We start from the raw sequence: 20,292 nt of genomic DNA, 5'->3' as shown, positions 1-20,292 counted from the left end.
AGCATACTGAAATCTCTGTTCTGCAAATAAGGATTGAATTGCTAAGGGACAACACTGAAAGGATAGAAAGATCCAGGAAGCTATTTCCAGCACAGCTCAACATTCTGCTTGTTATTTGTTTTGAATGTGCTCATGAGGATGACATTTGTCATATTATAAGGTTCTGAACACCTCAATAAATGGTAGTCACATTAAATAAGACCCTCAAAATGAAGGGAAGTTATTAACACTCATTTACCTTCTAATACATTGTTATCTGAAAAAAAGAAAATAATTTGTCAGTGAAGGTATTTCAGAAAAAAATTAACTCATTCTAGAGTTAAAATAAAGGTATATCAATGAAGAGCCCCTCTAGGAAATTTAAGACAGTAAAACAAAATAAGTAGGTGAAGTTGTGGAATAAATCTAGATTAAAAGGAGGTAGTGCATTTAAAGGCTAAAAACAACCATTCCCACAAAAGTGTCAGTGTGGTCCTCACCAGCTGGCTCCCAATGCCTCTTGGAAGTCACAGCATGAACTTTTGGCTCAGTGGGGACCATGGGGCTGTATTCTCACATATGACTTTTTTTAGCAATGAGGATCTTGTGCAGAGTAAACCCAAACTGGCAGAAGATTCTCTAAACTTAAAAAGGAACATAAAAAGGAACATGTTTCATGAAGCTGCCCACACTGTAGAATCCCTGTGGAAGCCTCCATCCTCTACTGCTTTGTACACCTCAGTAAATCTCAGTGCTTCCCAGCAGACTGATCAGAGGTATAAAGCAGTCTTCCTAAGCCCTTGCCAATTCTAGATATACATTTACTTCTAGGGATTCTTTCCTCTTTTAAATTCAAAAGAGTAACTTGGGATGTCTTTTAACTACACTGTTTTTAACCTGACAGTGCTCCATTCTGACATGCTGTCCCCATTCCCACTCTTTCTCCATGAAAACTGAGGCAAGTCTGTTTTTCTTATCAGTTTCTAGCATGGCTTTTCCTGTATGGTAAATTTGAAATGACTTGTTTTATTTCTTCAGTTGCTGTAAAGAGTTCAATGTAGATTTTTCACATTGCAGCATTTTAACAACTATTGGGCTTTTGTAGATTTAGTTTGTATATGATGAACTATGTGTGTATTTAACAAAAATATCAGCCAAAAGGGTAGAAGAGTAGAGGCCAAAAAATGAAATGTAGGCACAGAGCAGCCACAGTAATGGAAGAGAAGGAGGGGAATGCAGAGTCAGGTATCAGATTAATCGGGACCAGGCTGTTTGCCAGATACTGCATTAGTGAGTATTGCTCAGAGACTTCCCTTTCACTGTTTTCCTGGCTGATTGAAGTGGTCATCCATCAAGTATCTGAATCCATCCCATGTTATCAAAGCACCTTCTATTACTGCCATTCTTTAGGGTAAAAAAGAGTCTATAGCTCTCCCATGTCCATAAAAACGATACTGTACCTTCTTGCAGCAGCCAAAATTTGATGGGCCAGTAGTCAGTTTCATCAGATGGTGTAGAAATAAATTAAGCACTCAAAGGAAAAAATAATATTGCAGTTCTCTATGCTGCCTGATAATTAAGAGAAAAATATGGAATCATTGTTTTTATAAGCAGTCTGACCTGAATCCATGACATTGCAATCATTCAATATTTTTAGAAATATTTTGTTCCAAAAAAGTTGGATTAGTATATTTTAATAAAAAATGTAAATATGCCACGCAGTAAATGTGATTTTGGTAAAATTGGAGTAGGAGAACTTCAGTGATATAAACCAGGAAAGAATCTAGATTCGGTGAGCAGTATGTGCACACACATGTATATAGACACAATTCATGTTAGTTTAACTGAGAATTGAAACATTTTCTGAAGTGCTACCTTCTGAATTCTGCAACTTCAGTCTACTTTAGGACAATAAAGTAAAAATTTCTCAGAAAGGGACTCTGTTGAGTTGAGTGAAAAACCACTATGCATTGATAGTGGGACATGGAAAAAGAGCTGAGATTCAGCAGCAGATGCTCCTATGCCTCCTGGTCTTGCATAGAAGATATTGCTAGTGGTGTTGCATAAGTCACTGTTTGTTTGAAGTACAAATAGTACAGTTTCTTGTTACCAGTTAGACTAACAAAGTGACTTTAAGTAAACTCAGCAAGCATAGAAGAGCCAGAATATTCCACTAGCAGGTGGAGATTCAGTCTTCTTCATAGTTCACTTCAAGCAGTTCCAGCCCAATTACCTCCCTTCTGGAAATCTTACCACTTTTTTCACTCTTTTTCAAAACATTCATGCTTAACCCTTCTTACTTAAACTAATTTTTTTACAAGATACAGTAGCACATGAATTTAGAGCTGTAGTAGTACCTAACTAAAATACCTGCCTTGCTGTGATTTTGAAATTATATTTCTGGTGTTTCCCAATATGAATACTGTCTGTGGTATTGTTTACGGCTTTTTTGTTTTATAGGTGGGAGACAGCCTTATTTTTTCTTGCTTCTGTTGGGTTTCTTTGGTATATTTTTCAAAATATTTTTTTGGTATTAATTTATAGCAATTCTTTAGTTTTCCTGTTTTCCTCCCAGTAGAATGGGCTTTAGATGAGAGAATTTTTTTTTTTTTTTGGTTTGGTATCAACTCCAGGAGAATTAAGATGGTTTCTTTGAGGTAAGTGAAAAATAGACAGATAAGTTTGCATTGTTCTCTGAATGAAAATGCGAGCTTATTCCCTAAATAAGAAGGTATGAGACTACAAAATTGGAAATGAATTAATTCTTAATCCAGTTAACCTGACTAGTTTTATTCTGTCCCTATTTTTCTTTAGGTATGAACAACCTAAATGTGATAATGGTGCCAGAGCTCACCCAACAAAAACAAAGGATTTGTACAAAGGGCGCCAGCTTCAAGGTCAGTGAAACTGATAAATTTATGTATTTCAATGCTTTTTTCATTCACTACAGTAAATTAGAAAGCAATTCCTTACACTATATCAAAACAAGGTATCTTTTAGATACCACTATATTGATTTGCCACTGACTGAAGTCTGACTTTGGAGCAGTGTAAGTCAAATAAGGGTCTTGGGATCTTGTCAGAGAAAGTAAGGCTCATTCTAGTCAGTAGTTTAAAGGCCATCGCATTTACTTACTGAAATTTTTCTTTGCTGCTCTCATATCAGGGAAATCAGTAAATATATCGAGGATAACTTAACCTATGCTTCATAATCCTTGTTTTAGCAAAATCCATGGGAAATTTGCCTCCATCTTCAAATCAGTCTAAATAATGTATCCATCTTACTTTTCCCCAAGGGTATCTTGGTCCATTTACTTCACAATAATACTTTTTGAAATTATTATTTGTTGAAGGAAAAAGCGGTGTTTATTAGAGTTTTCATTTTTTTCACACTTTTTATAATCATGTGAGAGATCTTATCTATGGATAGTTGAGCTACACAGAAGTCAGTAGACTTCCTTAATTTTTGAAATGGCCTTTTAGTATGTTTGAATAAGTTGAGGTGTAGCAGGTTTAGTGATGTTGCACATTATGAGAGAATTACAAGTCACTGTCAGCCATTGTAAAGAACAAGAAAGAAGCAAATAGTATCTGCAGATCTTTCATGTCATGAAAAATAATCTAGTTTGGTCACCCAAAGAAACATTCAGATGATTATCAGATGATAATTCTCAACCTATGACCATCAGTGTTGAAATACATATTGAGTGAACACACATTAATGCTCTCTGACATGAAATAAATTTAATTACAAGGTATAATAAAAAAAATACTAGATATAAGTCTATGTTGTGTTCTATATAGAAGCTAATTAACATACCTGGTTGAGGATTCCCTGCTTATTGTAGTGGGTCTGGACAAGATAATCTTCAAGGGTCCCTTCCAACCCAAATTATTCTGTGCTTATTTACACAAATTACAAATTATTCTGTGCTATTCCATGGAAACCAGTGGAAAGTTAGCCACCTTCAACAAAATATTTCACACAACACTTGCATGGCTACAGACTTTGATGTTTACTTGATTTTATGGAGTTCTTTTCTGAATGAAAAGAACTTGGAAGATATTATAGCTGAGCAGAAATTGAAGAAACAAGTTTTGCAGTTAAAGATATCACTTACTGGTCATTCCTACCTTTTTCTAAATATTTTTAAAAACATTAGCTAGATGAAATCTTAGAGAGAGAATGAGCAGGTGAAGGTTTTTAAGATTGCATATATCTATTTTTTTATCTAAACTGCTAGTGCATTCACACAGTACAGTAATAAAGATTTATCCAAAATCAAGATACTTTTCCAGTGAAATAGTTAAGGATTTTCAATGCTGCAAGCTCCTACTTGATTAATTTTCATTAAGTTAGGCAATGGTATATTGATATTCTTTTTATTTTACATTATGTGCACTTTAGTCCAAAAAACTACTACAGCAATGCAAGCCTATAATTATTATAATTGATTTGTATGACATGGATTTGCTCTCTCTCATGTTAGGTTGTTTAATCTTTGATTTCCAAATGGCTTGTGTTATTTTAAAATAAGGCAAATACCAAAATTTCTTAAATACTTATAGGTTAGCTAGAAGAATCTCCTATTCTGCAGCAGCATGGAATAAGTACATGTCTGTAGAAGTAACTGGGGGAAGAGGCTACTTCCCAGTTGCAGTTGTGTTAAGATATTTATTTTTTTCTTTCTCTTCCTGCAAGGCTAAACGCACAAGTGCATTTGCCAATAAATGGCAAATTTATTTCTTATCAGGAAAGCATTACATCAAGTGAAATGAATTGAATTTACTTTAGACATTTTTTTTTTTAAAGGAGGTTGAAAGCTGATCTTGTACAAGTATTTCTAGTTGTTAACAAGAAACACAAAGTTGTGTGAATAGCTAATATAAATCAAAATTTTAATAGCAATGAATCACTGTTATTCCATTTTTCTATTGTAAGCAGCCTTGCAAAGGCATGTTTGCATCTGTGTTGTCTAAATTTAAATGTAGCATATAATTGCTGAGTGGTGCCAGGAATGAATAAAGAAAAAAACTAAGTTAATTGGAGTCTTACTTTTAAGGAATAATACATTTCTGAAGGGATGGGTTGGCTGATTTGTTGATTATAGCCACAAAAATGCTGTAGCCCTTTGTGAAACCACTCTGACTACCTGTTTTGTAAAACCAGGAAGATTTTAAGATTAATTACTTTACTGCTATGAATAATCTGAAATGGGATAAACCCTACAGGTAGATCCTCAAGTGGATTAAATTGGCATGGTTCTGCAGCTGCACTGGTTTATACCACCTGAAAATTTGAACCCATTATATGTTAAGCCAAATGTTTTTTGCAACAATTTGTAAGTAAATCGAGAAACAGTTTTTGGCAAGTACTGATACCTTGTTAAGGCAAAATTGTGGCAGATAAGTGTCCCTTGGAGTCTACAGCAAAATTCCCACCAATTTAAATTTAGCTAAGACTATGTCTTCACATCCTAAGGTAACCTAATATAAAGCATCTGAAGCTGAAGGCTAGTCTAATCTTTGTAGGGATGATCCAAGCCACCTGTATCTCTTAGTTTGGGCTGGAAGTTTAATAATAATAATAATAATAATAATAATAATAATAATAATAATAATAATAATAATAATTCCCATTAGATTTCTAGTCCTTTTTTAAAGCCAAAGCATTTTTCTGAGGTTACTTGTGGTTATGACCCTTCTCAGAAAATGGTTATTCTGAGATAATGAAATTGAACTCAAAAAGGAGTATAGAGAATGTCACATACTATGGAAACAAAAGGGTTTTTTAATTTTTCTCACAGTAAGAGTTTTCAAACGTTTGTATTTTGACCTTTTGTTCTCTTCTGTGTTATACTGTAAAATGGAAGCTCTGTGATGTAAAGTTTTTAATAGTTTTTTCCATACTTTGGGTTACTGGTGTGTTAAAGAGGAATTCAGTTTTCTACATAAGCTGATCAAGAACATTTAAAAAGGTTTAGCCTAAAGGCTAGTTAAGCTAAACACATAGTATGATGAAATAAGGTGTATGTGCCCTTGTAAGCTTCCTGTTCATAAAGCAAGTCTTGCGTCTGCTCTAAGCAACCTGGAAGAAAAGGAACTGTGTGTGTAAGAGAGCGGGACATGATAGCATACTGAGACAGTGCCAGACTACTCAGATAATTTGTCTTCAGGGCAAATCCTTTTCTTACTTAAAAAGTATGCATTGAAAGCAAGAAGTCTCTGTTTTAGGCTCTGCTGTGTGTGAGGGCTGGATAAACTTTGGGTAGTACTTTATATGATTTAAGATTTTTGTATTCTTACTTGACTTGGGAATATATCTTATTTTCCTGTAATATGATTTTCATTACCCAGACCTGAAATCTGAAAAGTAGATGGAAAAGTTTTTAAAGTATTCTTGGGAATGTAATTTTGCTCACATAATATTTTTTAATTAGAAGTACCTTTACCTTTTGTGCAGAAAAAAAAGTAACAAAACTAACAAATGAGTAAATGGCACACAAGTTTCAGCAAGGGACACAATGTCAAGCTGGATTTTCAGACTTTACTGGGTTGCTATGGTTTTGTCAATTTAAGTCAGACCGCTAATTTTGTTTACATTTTATTTTTGTTTGTTTAAGTTTCTCCTTTTCTTTAACACAATGTAGGTTTTTTTGAAGTTCTTACAGTTGTGATACTTTGTTTCATACAAAAGGATAATTTGAGAGGGGAAAGTATAATTTGGAAATGACAGTGCCTCAAACAGTAATACAGTATACTGACTTGGGTCAATGTGCTGATGTAGTAAATCAGTCTACTAAAAGTCTTGAAAGTCTCCCTTTTTTTATTTTCTCTAAATAGCATAGGTCTTCACTGTTGATTATTTTGTTTTCCTGAGATGCTGATCTCAGTTTTCCTTGCTGGAAGTAGGATGCATCCATTGCCATCAAGTTACTGTAGGTTCTTACTGGTGGCGTAAAATCAGCATTTCACTCTTATTTCTGTCCTTACTGGCAATGCTTCACTTCAGTTGATTATCATTACAGTTTTTGATTATAGACCATTTCTCATAAAAAGTTGAGTATTTCAAGGTTTTATAGCACTGAGTTAAGAAGCATCTGAAAGGTTTTTATTGTCCAGGTTTTATTCGGTGGCACAAGAAGGATCCAAATTAGTTTTGCAGAGCCTCTGTGACACAGATTTTGAATTCTCTGTGCCCCCTTTTTCCCACAGCCCTTTCCCCCACAACCCAAATCCAAAACTCAGTGCTTTCCATCCAGGGCCTAAGCTCTGTTAATCATGGTGGTGGTACTCTGATTGTCTACAGTTTAAGTCCAACTTAGAACTTTATGACTCAATTGAAGTGTCTTGACAAAGGTCCCTTGTATAGTTAATCAACTTAATAACAGAATTTAAAAATCCCTTAAAACTCTTCCTTAAATATAAACTGCAGGTTGTTTTCTAGTTTCATAGCCTACTACTGACACAGCTCTTGTTTTGAGCTATGGGTGTTCTTAAGCTTAGTTTAACCTTGGCATTCAAGTTGTTAATATTTTCTCCTGCAAATCATGCATGAGAGCAGTTCAGCTCATCTGTTTATTTAATTTTTGTGTTACTGAAGAGAAACAAAAATATTCTAACTGTCCAATTTTCTTCCTATTGTAATGGCTTTATTTACTGTGTTTCTGATGGGATAATCCTGCACTGACCCTGAACAGTTTATGTTCTGTGGAGCAAAACTCATGATTTAAGGTATAGGGGAATTATGTGTGGATAAGTACAGTTTACTTTTGGTTGTTGGCAGTGTATATTTTTCCAAAGTTAAAGGGAAATAGTCGGAAGCACTCAAACCACAATGATGCAACACCCACAGCCAAACAGCCGTCATATGAAGTGTCTCACTTCAAAGGCATCTTAAAAGAAAAGGAAAGTGATAGAGGCTTAACTGGTTTTCCTTTTGAGGTTCATTATATCATGCAGCGGTTCCACTTTTGACCATGACTGCATCAGATTTTATAAGGTGCCAGAGAATTTCTCAGCTAAAATACTGAGTTACCACCACTGCCCTACCTCATGTAGCTTTGTCTGTTTCCACACAGTCCTTTATTTCCTCAGTGTAGTCTGATACAAACACCAAGTAGAAACTAATCTTACCTAATTTTACATTCTTAAACATTTAAATGACTAAAGCTTTCTTTTTTTTAAAAGGCATCAGAGAAGGCATAATGCAAATTTTTAACACATGCCTGCCTTCCCATGAGTTTCAAATTGTTAGTTAGGTCAACTGGCATGTAACTGTCTCCACTGAGCTGTGATTTAAAAGGATTATATTTTTATGATGTAACCAGCTTCCTGGCTGCATGAGCTAATACTCAAAATACTCCTTTCTGCTATTGAATCTTAAAGCTCTGAGTAGTCAACCAAACACTTGAAGTTGCTGGCTGTTTTGAATGAGCCTGTAACCATTGCCCTGAGCTCTGTGCTGTTCTATTTACCAAGAGGTATTTGGCAGAAAGGCCCTGTATGGAGCAGAACTACCAAAAAAATTATTATGACCAGGAAATGTTGGTTTAAATCTGGTGTGAACCTTCATGACAGTGATGGCAGAACTGAACAGCTATGTGGCGAGGTGATGGAGGGGACCTGCCTGGAGCATGGTGGGGTCTGCAGGGAGGACGTGAGGCTCAACAGTGAGGTACAACTCCCAGAGCTGGAAGTTCATGTTTGAAGCAGAGTGAAGCCCACATAATCCAAAAGGAAATGGCTAGTGACCTTGTATGCCAATTAGACACCCACAAGTCTGAGGGCCCAGATAGGGTGCAGCTGAGTAATGAGAGAGCTGGCCAAAAAAACTTCCCAAGTCACTTACAGTCATTTACCAGCAGTCCTGGTTATCTAGAGAAGTCCCAGCATTACCAGAAAGTAGTTAGCAAATGTAACACCCACCCACAAGAAGGGTTGAAAGGATGATCTGGGAAACTAAAGGCTTGTCATCCTGACCTTGGTAATGGGAAAAGGCATGGAGCAGATCATCATGAGTGTCATCATACAGCATGTGCAGGACAACCAGGGGATCAGGCCCAGCCAGTGGGGGTTTATGAAAGACAGGTCCTGCATGAGCACCTTAATCTTCTACGGAAAGGTGACTTGCTTAGAAGATGAGGAAAAAGCTGTGGTTGTTGAAGAACTAGACCTCAGTAAAGGCTGTGACACCATCTTCCACAACAGTCTCCTGGAGAAATTGAATCCTTTTTTGTATAGAACAGATGCACTTTTTACTGGGTTAAACACTGGCTGGATGGCTGGGACAAGAAAATGGTAGAGAATGGAACTAAATCCAGTTGATAGCCAGTCACTAGTGATATTCCCCAGGACGCAGTATTGATGTTGGTCTTAGTTTATATCTTTTATCAATAGTTTGGATAAGGGGGTTTAGTGCATCCTCAGTAAGTTTGCAGAAAACGCCAAATTAGATGGAAGTGTTTTTCTGCTGGAGGGATAGGAAGGCTTTGCAGAGAGACCTTGACAGGTTGGATCAATGGGTGAAGGAAAACTGCATGATGTTCAGTAAAGCAAAGTTCTGGGTACTGCACTTGTATTGCAATAACCCAAGCATCGATATAGGCTTGGGGAATAGTGGCTTGAGAACTGCTTAGCAGAAAGAGATTTGGGGTTGCTAGTTTACAGCTGGCTAGCTGTGTGCCCAGGTGGTCAAGAAGGCCAATGATATCTTGGCCTGTATGAAGAATAGCAGGACTAAAGGAAGTAATTTTCTCCCTGCACTCAGCACTGGTGACACCAGACCTCAATGCTCTGTTCATTACTGGGCCTCTCACAGCAAGAAAGACAGTGACGTTTTGGAGGGTGTTCAGAGAAGGGAAGTGAAGCTGGTGAAGGGTCTGGAGTGCAAGTCTTATGAGGAGCAGCTGAGGGAGCTGGGAGTGTTTAGCCTGGAGAAAAGGAGGCTTGGGAGGGAACCTTAACTACTACTGCTGTCTAAAACTACCTGAAAGGAGGTTGTAGCCAGGTAGGGCTAGTATCTCCTGTCATGTCTCAAGTGAAAGGATGAGAGGAAATGGCCTTAAGTTGTGCCTTGAGGGGGTCAGGTTAGATATTAGAAAAAAATTCTCTCTGAAACTGTTGTTAGGGATTGGAATAAGTTATCTAGGGATGTGGTGAAGTCACTGACTCTTGAAGTATTCAAGGAGTGTGTGGATATGACACTTGGGGTTTTGATTTATAGGTGATTTAGGTTGGTGTTAGGTTGATGATTCTACTAGATGATTTTAAAGATCTATTCCAAACTTGATGATTCTGTGATTCTGTGCAGAGGTGTGCTGGAGGGCCAGGAACACTCCTTGTCAGTCCCTTGGTGCTGGGGTAGGAAGGGGAATGTTCTTCCCCTCCCAAAGCACTTGCTGTCTCCTCTGGTGTGTGCAGTGGTGGCCTAGGGAGGGGGGAGGCAGTAATCCTCACCACTACATAGCTCTGTGTGTCAAGCAACTGCTGACGCAATTGCTATCGCTTCAGAGCAGCTGATCCTCCAAAGAGGACTCGGTGTCTTAAACTTACAATAGTTGACTTGGGCTTTTGAATTTAGTAACTTCAATATTACTACTCCATTGTCTGGCTCCATGAGCATATTTTAGTCTCCCAGTGGGAATTTTAGCTCCAGAGGGAGGAAGTCTTGCAAGTTATTTTTCAAGGCTCTGCAGATCGCATTGATTTCCTGCACACCCTCTTCTATTCATCTCCTCATCCTGATTTGATTAATAATGATCTGGCCACAGTTCTTCATACAGTTTTAATTTTGCCTCAATTTGTAATAATTTCTTATCAAAATGAATCTTCACACAAACTGCAGTAGAAAAAATAATCTCAAGCACATAACCCAAGAGCTCCTCAATGTGCAAATATGCCTATAAAAATTACAGTGAAAGCATTTGTATTACTAGTAAAATGCCAGTGAAAGACACAACTGTTTCACAGCTAACAAAAGAGAAAAGCTTGCTAATTAAAGGTGATGCTACTGGCTCAGCAATAGCATTTCATTCATTGCTCTACTTCATATTAACCTAGAATTTTATGTTTATTTAAAAGGGCTATAATAGAACTAATAAACACTGACTTCATTTGCTTCACAGCATTTGGCTATGCCAAAGAATATATATTCTCTTTCTCACCTCACTTGTTGCTGTCCTCCTTTTTCAAATAAACCCATGTTTAAGGACAGCAGTCTTGCCTGCTGTCAGTGTAAGCAGTGGAACACCTCCAGGAGAACATGCCCAGAAGGGAGAACATTCTCCTGTATCTGACTGGTTTCCCAGGAGGCTGTCTCACACCAGCTGTACAGTTGCATTTAATCCCAAATATTATATTTACTCTCCTTCTATATTTTTCTCCTAATAGTAATGAGGCAAAGAAGGAAATGAATTTATGTGAAATGTTTCAATGCAGAGATTAGCTTAATCAAGAAATCCAAAAGAAACTGCAAAACAGTACATTTTAAACCTCTTTGTTTCTTTTAACAAGGTCTCTGCAGAAAACACATGTGAGTATTAAGAAAATCAAGATACCCTCTTTTAAAGACAGTCTAAAGTTTACAGTGAAAATACCACAGACCCTTTTAAAACAGCTCAAAGTACATTACTGTAGGATACTGAGGTAGCGTCTGTGCCCAGTATAAAATCCTACAATGAGGAGAGTGAAACTTTGATCACACTGGAACCTAAAAGGAATTAAAGAATTTACCTCATTCAACAAACTTTGTTGCTGTATTCTTAAAACTAAAAACTTCAAGAAATGCTTTTAAAAAATCTTGAAATAATCTCTGTTATAGTGAAAACATAGGAGAGTTATCTCATAATAATGTGGGGCAACTGGATTGTAGCTCTTGAGTAAGCAGTAGAAAAAAACCAACACCAGCAGGAAGATTGATATAGAATAACCTCAGCGTTTTCTGACAGAATGCCTGCAGTCATTATCATCTTGCAATCTAAAAGCTGTCAAGAAAAGCTCATATTAACTGAATGGAAAAGGTGAAAATGTTTTAGTGTGCCAGGGCTGTAATCATAATGAAAAATGACACCTGAATCTTATCATGACAGTGAGTGGGAGTCACATAAGACACTATTTCCTCAAAGGCACATGGTATGGGGCTTCACCTTTATAATCTGATAGAGTAAATTGAATAAAAACATGCCATGGATGGATTTGTAATGCTGTTCCTTTCAAAATGGATCTGTTGTTTTGTTGTGTTTTCATACATGATACAAGTTCTCCTTGATTATGTGGCAGAAACAGCTCTCATGTTTAATCTCTGGACAGGGAAAAATAAATATTTTCATTTCAGATTGAATGTATATCTGGAGCTATATTTTCAAGAGGGAACAGCAATGGTTAGGCATTTATTCTTTGTGTTTAATCACTTGGAGAAGTGTTCCAGTTTTCAAATAAAATGAGCACTTCATAACAGTGAGTTCAGTGGGATTTTCAATTCCCAGCAATTATGAAAATATCCTGTACTTATAATAAATCACCCTAGAAATTTTGTGTTTTTCATCAAACAGTGACTTTTTGAAATGCAGACTTATGAGACTAGGGCTTGTGAAAAATTAAGCCAGTGCAAGTCTTCCCACTTACTAACATTTTGAATAACTTAATGTGCAATATAGTAATAACATCAGTCATTACTCAGCTGAATAATGACTGAAAGTGTCAAGCAATAAGTCTAATTTACTTGTCAAGGAAAATGAACAAGATTTAGGCAAAATTGTTGACACTGATCTCACATCATTAAGTATATTTTTCTGAAGAAAATATTTTTTTTTAGCCTCCAAAAGGCTTTTTGTGTAACCCTCTGCAAAAGGGCAAAAATTTTCCTCCTCAAGGGCTTCTGGAGGCCTAGAGGTTTATTCAAACAAGGAATAACATCACATATTTAAAAACACTGAGATAGTTTCATGTGCACTACCATGCAGTATATTTAGCCTGCTGCAAAAAAGAATTACTTTGTTTACTTCTTTTGAGAAAAAGGCTGTCTCTGATAAGCAGAGAGTCCATTCAATGCTCACGTTTTCTAAACACCAGCATAGCTTATCTGAGACTAGTGGAACTGATCAACAGTAGGAGTGTTGCACATCTCACTGAGGTTGACTTTATTTTACAAAGTAAAATATCATTATTGAACATGGTTTCTGACTGAGGCTCAAAGGTAGTGCCAGGTTTTGTCCTTCTAATCATAGTGGATCAAAGAAATTATTAATTTCACATGCTTTGTCAGGAAATGCTGTAACCTTGGTGCAGACACAGATAGAAGATGTCATATCTGTTGTTGTTAATATGGAGAACCTGCAACCAAAGATGAGCTTGGAAAGACTCCGTGCTTAGTATTGTTAATTGTTTGCATCACAGTAGTTTATAGTTGTATAGTCTGGGATACCAGTGTTCTGGGCACTGCACAAATACAGAATAACAAAATGATGCCTGGAAAATTTGCAGTCGAGCTGATTGCAAAGCCGCTCGGACAATGGGTGGACAGATGCCATCAACTGGAGAGGCAGTGAAAGTTCCTGCCAATTCCTCAAAGTGCTTCAGTCTGCCAGCATGTGTCACCTTCATTTCACACTGGCTGAGCTTAAGACAGCTGGCTTTACTCCAGATCCTTCTTCACATCAGGTATTTAGACTGCAGAGAATGCATTTTTCTGGGCTCAATGAAGAGATGTCGAGTAAATACTCTTGTTCACTGGGATGCAATTGTATATGATACTATCTCAGTGTTTTTCAAATAGATGGTGTTATTCCTTGGTTAAGTACAGCTTATAGGCCTCCACAACTGAAAGCCCTCAAGAAAATGAAATGACCCCATGCAAACATCTGGGAATTCTTTCAAAGTATTCAGAATGCTTCACAGGAGTCAGAAATTTGCTTTTCTCTAGCTCAGCAGGAGTGCTACTGTTCATAGATTCCTGATGTTAGCATATGGCGAAAATCCATGAATAATTTTGAGAAATAAACTAGTCACAAATTTTGCCCTTTACATTTGTGAAGTTCTTGAATTTGCTTGCTATCTAGAAATATTTTCTGGCAAAGCTTTTTTTCTCTGTAAGTCCACAAGCAACTCATTGTTAATATTCCTAAAGTACAATCCATGACCTGCTGAACTCTGATCCTGCAAACACTTACTTGCATTCTTCTTGTGATTACTTCAATTAAAATCAAAGAAACTTTTACATGTAGTTGTAAAGTTAAGCCCAGGCATAAGTGTCTGTAGGACGAAGGTTTAGGTTGTTCCATTACCCTTTATGTTCCATGTGCTATGTAGCCTCTGATTGTTGAATGAGACATGAGCAGTCAGAACCAGTGCAAAGTCAGGGGTTTTCAGTCTCAGGGTATTACTCCTGTTCTCTAACTGGAGAGTTATAGAATGTGTCCTTACGTGTCTGAGGTTTGGGTTCTTTGAGTACATAATCCAGATTTGCTGGTAGTAATCCAATTTGAAATTAGCTTTGGAACAAAGTTCAATGCAAAGCAAAGGTCATTGAATCAAATTAATTTAAGAAGCAGAGTGAGTATTCATCAGCTTTTTTTATGGCTTCTTAATCACTACAGACCCTTCTGTGCTGTGAACTTTATAATGGGGAAAAGTACTGATAAGTGAATTCCTAAGCTTTGTAGCCAGCCACAGTTACAATGGAAAATGTCTACTAGAGCTGAGCAGCAGATTTGTTCGCAGAAAATAAACCCAGAGTTTGAAAAATTCACCTGGCTTACTGAGGAGAAAAGCAGGATCTAGGAATAGCTCTTGACTAACATATTCAACTACATAGTTAGCTAGTAGTAGTAGTAGTAGTAGTAGTAGTCAACTATAGTATTTTGTCCATTATATATCTGGTGGTGAAAGGAATAGACAGCTATGGATAAATATGGATTTAACTTATAAATTGCATTTGGTATTTGGCTTTACAATCTCACTTGCTATTATTGCTGTGTCTCTCTCATTTTCATCAAGCAGGAAGGCATCATAAAGAACTCCATTAGTTGTGCACCTATGTGTGCATCTAAATATAATCATCAATCATCAATAATGAACAGTTACTCTTTCATGTATGCTGGAAATAGCCATATCATAATTTCAGTTCAGAGAAGTAATATTTAAATGGTCACAAAACAATATCTCTGAACCACTGAAAATAAAAGATACCTGATTTTTCATTAGGATATTTAGCACATATTTCTACCCTTGGAAAATTTTCAGTATATCTGGTGCTTGTCCTTCAGGCTTTGAATGCAGAAAGTTAATATGGAGTTATTTAAAGAAGGATTTTATTAGTTAGAATTTTTGTGTTTCTCTGAGATCTCTATAGCTGAATTCACACTATCAAAGAAAGAGCTGGAAAGATACAAAATATTCCTAATAAAATGTTCTTAAACTCTCTGTAATATTTATACAAGAGAGTTTTGGATTCTTTTTCCCAAAATAACATGTACTTTTGCAGGGTTTAGGAAGGTACATTGGAGTATAGTAATTTCTTCTGGTGCTTTTTGGGGTTATTTGTGCTAGTAATTTCATCACACAGGAATAATGTGTTTCAGATTTATATAGATTAAAAGTGTTTATATGTAGCTAACATAGCCCTTAATTTAAATCTGTATTTATACTAAAATTCACATTTACAAACAGATCTTCTTATGCCTCTTGAGTCACACTCCTAGGAAAGGATCATAAACAGGTTCTACTTGCAAATGTATTCCATATATATTCTCAGTAGTTTTCTCATGTTTTGAAATGAATCAAAGCCATTCTGCGAGCTGTATCCTATCTCTGCTGTTTGTAATGAATTACTGTGATGCACCTTAGAGAAAGAAATCACAGTTTTACTTAGCCTCACTCAAGTTGCAAATATAAGAACAGTGACTTTGCTATGAGAAATTTGAAATGCATTGTGTCATTGTATTAAGAATAGAGAAAGTAAATGCATATTTTGCCAATATTTTCAACAGTTGATATAATCCAGATGATTATATAGATAACTTCTTGAAAGTAGGTTTGTAATTGTATGCTTGGCAGTTACTTGCTCTAAAAAAGAACTTTATTTTATTTAATCTCTGAAACTATTGTTCATATTCTTCTTCTGATTCATTTCTTTGAATTGAAAATTGCCTCACTGTAACGAGTTCTCTTAGGGTGTAAAATGGTATAAAGAAACCAATAACTAGGACAGGATACCTACAAAGAGCTTACAAAAGAGACCTTGGATATTAGTATTTTTCTTGCTTTTTATTTCACAGAAGGAAAGAACAAGTGAGATTCAGTGACAAGTATCATTAGAAGGTTTCAAGGAATGTCAGTATTTCCATCCAAGTATCTCTTGTGAATACTGACATCCTATGGGGAGGGATGCTGGGACCTGGAGGGAAGATGTCACATCCTCTTCTCTCTAAATGTTTGAGTGGACATTCATTCTTCTGCCACAGCTCTCCTGCTCTGGAAAGACAGCTCAGACTCCAGACTCTGGTGGGGCTACAGGACATGAGGCTGGGTTGACACCATCTGTGTGCACCACTGTGCCAAGATGAGTTGAGACTCCCATGCTCCCATGCTCCTTGCACACATGGAAGAGACCAGCTTGCACAGGCATGAGTCTGGGCTGGGGGTGAGATGTGATGAATGAGCTCTTTTTGTATTTTCCTGTCAGTGAGACTTAGCAGGGGTTTTGAGCTATTCCCTTACCAGAAGTGGGATGAGCTGCTCTGACCAGCCCACTTTGCCTGTAGGCACATGTATGTGCCTGCATTTTTTTACCTAGAGCTGGTTCTGTAACACATTCCCCCAAGGGAGAAGAGTTACTCTTTGCTTTGTCAGTGAGCTCAGCAGTCTCAGATGATGTTGGGTTCACTGCATGTACGATGTGACTCCTTGAGCATATCCACACTCTCCACTTCTCAATGATTTCTCTGTGTCTGAAAGCTACTGAGTGGTAAGTTACCATGTACAGCACTAGAAATAGCCACATTTTTCAGCACATTGCTCTGCACACTTCTTTCACATCTGTCATGCAGACCTATTAAAAAAATTGGAGTGTACTTAAGCATGAGAGAACATTTATTTTACAGCCCTTAAAACTGTGTCTCAGCATCTTTTGTCTTAGAAAAGCAGGAAGATTGCTTCTGAAAAAAAGTGATTGATGCCTTTATGCTGTATATATATCAAAGGACTATCTTCTTTACACAATATGAGATTTTTTTACAGCTGGGAAGCCAGGACACTTAGCTAATTAGGAGCTCTTGGTAAATATCTCCCTTCTTCCTCACTAGTTCAGCTGGATCTAAGTTTTCCTATCAGCTTTGTGCAAAGCATAGCTCATCATAATTAGGACACCAGCTATACTGTGGAAGTTAGGGTCATCTAATCTTCATAAACAGCACCAACAGGGAGTTCATGCTCTAGGTGTTATTGACATTACCATATCCATTTGAACCAAAGTAATGGATAAAAATAATTAATATTAGATATACAATCCTAATGTCAAATTTTGGAAGGAATAATTATTCTCTGAACTTAGTCTGGTTCCTACTGAATCAAAGGAAGCTACTCTCTTTTTTATAAAAATACTTTGTTCTCTGAATTCCTTAAATTTTACTAATTTTTTCATGAAACTTTCCTATTGCAAGCTGGACTAAATATATATATATATATTTTTTTTTTTTCAAACACTAAAATGCCAATCTGTTATGAGCTTTTTGAAATCATGTTTTCTATTTCAACTGTCCACTTTCTTGGACACAATGCTGATTTCATCCTTTGTCTGCTGTGTTTCTTTTTCCCTTGTTTCTCATTCTTGATTTAAAAAATGAGGGCAAACAGGGCTACAACATCTGTGTCTCACATGTTTACAAGTCCATTTCATTAGATCTATGAGCTGTCCAGGATTTATGTGTAGCATTTTGTACACTAGGTGTAACTGTCAGTAGAAAAGGTTTAATCTAATAGGGATTACAAAAAAAAAAAAAAAAAAAAAAAAACCACTTACTTGAACTCCCTATAAAAACTTAATTTCTTTAAACAGGTATTTTGATCCCTGCGTTAACAGGGTACACAATTCTCTTGGATTCTGTAATCCAAGTAATTCTCCAAGCTCATGGTACCAGGCATGCATCACACAGTGTTATTGCAAACTTGGCAACTAAATCGAGGGAAGAGATTAATGTGCAGTGTGGTGGCTGGATATGTAAGGTCCAGGAATCGGGCTTTAATTTAGAGTTCCCAGTATGGCTTGGTAAAAAAGAAGGCACACTGCTGTGGTGCTGGCATTTCCGATGTTTAGAAAAACAGGGCTTGCTCTTCATCATGAGTTGTTTTTACTTTTGAAGTTCATTCATTTCCCTGACATAGGCAGGTGGCTTGGTTAAAGTAGGGTTATTTAGGAAAGCAGGGTTCTTCTGGGAGAGTGAAAACTGTATGGTTTATTCTACAGTGAAACCTTGTTTTGTCAAATTCCTTAGCTGCTTGAGATTTAAGCTTGGAGGCTTAGCTAAGCATTCGGGTGAATGCTTTGTTGTTGCTAGCTGTCTTTCATATCTGGCTGTGGGGCATCTTGCAGACAGGCTTCACTTGATAGCCACTTTGTGTGGAAGGCAACAAGGGAAGGAGGAATGTGAATAGATATAAACTGCTCTGATTCTTTACAATCCACTCAAGGAAATCTGCCCAAGAAGCAGGTCAGAAAACTCTGTCTTAATATGAAAGGAGAGGCATGCATTTCTTATCATAAAACTATTATGAATGGATCTATTAAACCTGAACTCTTCATTTGAAATCAAACATGGTTGTCTGGAGGGGGAGTGAAAAAACCCAGACGCACTGGATCATACTCTAGTTGTAATTATATAGGTGATATACAAAAGGTGAGCTCATTGTGGAGTACCGTGAATGTCTTGATGCTGAAGTTTTTCCTTTTGTACAATGAATTTCAGAAGATGTTCAAACTTCTGAAAGAGAAGATAAGGGTAGAAAGAGAATGCCTGTCATAAAAGAAAAGCAATTTATTCTTGAAATGGTCTTTGATAGCCAGGCATTTATATTCTTCTTCATGGTTTCCTGGTAACCATTTCCAAATGTATCAGCATAATTAATTGAATCTCTCAAATATTTGAGAGATGAAAAGTAATCCTTTTTATGCAGAAAAAACAGAGAACAGATTAAATAAAGTTCCCCAAAAAAAAGGTTAAAAAATTTGAATTTGGAACTCCCATCTTTTTCCCTTGTCTTGGTAGATGTTTTTATTTTCAAACATTCATGAATTTCATGGATCAAGTAAATTCTGCTCCATCTGAACAGCCCAAGATACACTTGATATTATAGACAAACCTAGGCACTTTACAAAGTCGAGCCATAAAGTTTGTTGATTTTTTTCAAGGTACTGTGTGAGAACTCTGAGTTCTCTTTCTATTCAAAATTTAAACAATTAAGTGAAATCTTTCACATGAAAATGAAAAGAAAAAAAAGACAAATTAAGGTTGTGCTCTATGTTGTGAATGAAAATTGTCAGGTTGAGATGGAACTACTGAAGTGCCCTATGCTTCTTGTTGCCCCTGTAAATAATGTTCCCTTTTCTTTTTCTCACTCTTTTCCATGACATCTGAGTATTTGATTCCCTCCAGCTGCCCAATTTTTTCCAGTGTGCTCTGAATCCAACTTTATACCACTGGAAGTTGTACTGTACTGTTTTAATGTCCTCTAAGTTAAATAAATTGAATAAAAAAAACCCAAAAAAACTTAAATGCTTAGTTTTAAATTGAATGGATTGAAAGTTAGAAAATAAAATCCAACAGACTTCATGTGTTTTTATATCAAAAAATAGGCTTTTCTTTTGTATTTGCTGAAAAAAAGTTTTAAGCGGTGGCTTGTGCTATGGAAGAGTGATAAAGTGCTGCTTAAGCATCTGTTCACACAACTCTGTTGTTTGGTGAGAGAAAAAGCCTTAAGACCAAAACATTCAAGGCAAAAACCTTTTTACTGAGAATTTGACTCTTCAGACTCTGAAGTGCAGTGCCTTTGTCCAGCAAAGCACTGAAGTCCATGCTTTTCTTTAAGCTTGTGAATTCATTTGATCTAGTGAGAAGACTGTATTGACACACTTACCAGGCTTCCTGGAAGATGCTGGTTGCATTTCTTTATGCCATGCAGGATGAAGCCCTGACTTAAAGAACATGCTGTCCAGTTCCGATGCTATTGTTATTCTGCTGAAGAAAATGTTTTAATGTAGCAATAGGAATGGTTTCTGACATTTTCTTTGTTCTGAGGGTTTGCTCACAGCAAAAGGAACCCT

The 20,292-nt window shown here is 36.6% G+C and overlaps 1 protein-coding gene across 3 annotated transcripts in view; it reads left to right on the top strand.

The window, feature by feature from the left end:
* SMOC2 (SPARC related modular calcium binding 2) overlaps window positions 1–20,292 on the top strand; it is a 139,751-nt gene that overhangs the window by 101,000 nt on the left and 18,459 nt on the right. For all 3 annotated transcript variants that reach the window (XM_068185149.1, XM_068185148.1, XM_068185150.1), the window contains exon 9: window positions 2,794–2,876. In XM_068185149.1, coding sequence (XP_068041250.1) covers window positions 2,794–2,876 — 83 coding nt within the window. The remainder of the gene's footprint in view (window positions 1–2,793; window positions 2,877–20,292) is intronic.

This window comes from Anomalospiza imberbis, chromosome 3 (assembly GCF_031753505.1).
Source record: "Anomalospiza imberbis isolate Cuckoo-Finch-1a 21T00152 chromosome 3, ASM3175350v1, whole genome shotgun sequence".
Lineage (NCBI taxonomy): Eukaryota > Metazoa > Chordata > Aves > Passeriformes > Viduidae > Anomalospiza > Anomalospiza imberbis.
The sequence above is the reverse complement of the archived record's forward strand: the minus strand, read 5'-3'. Positions and strand labels throughout refer to the sequence as shown.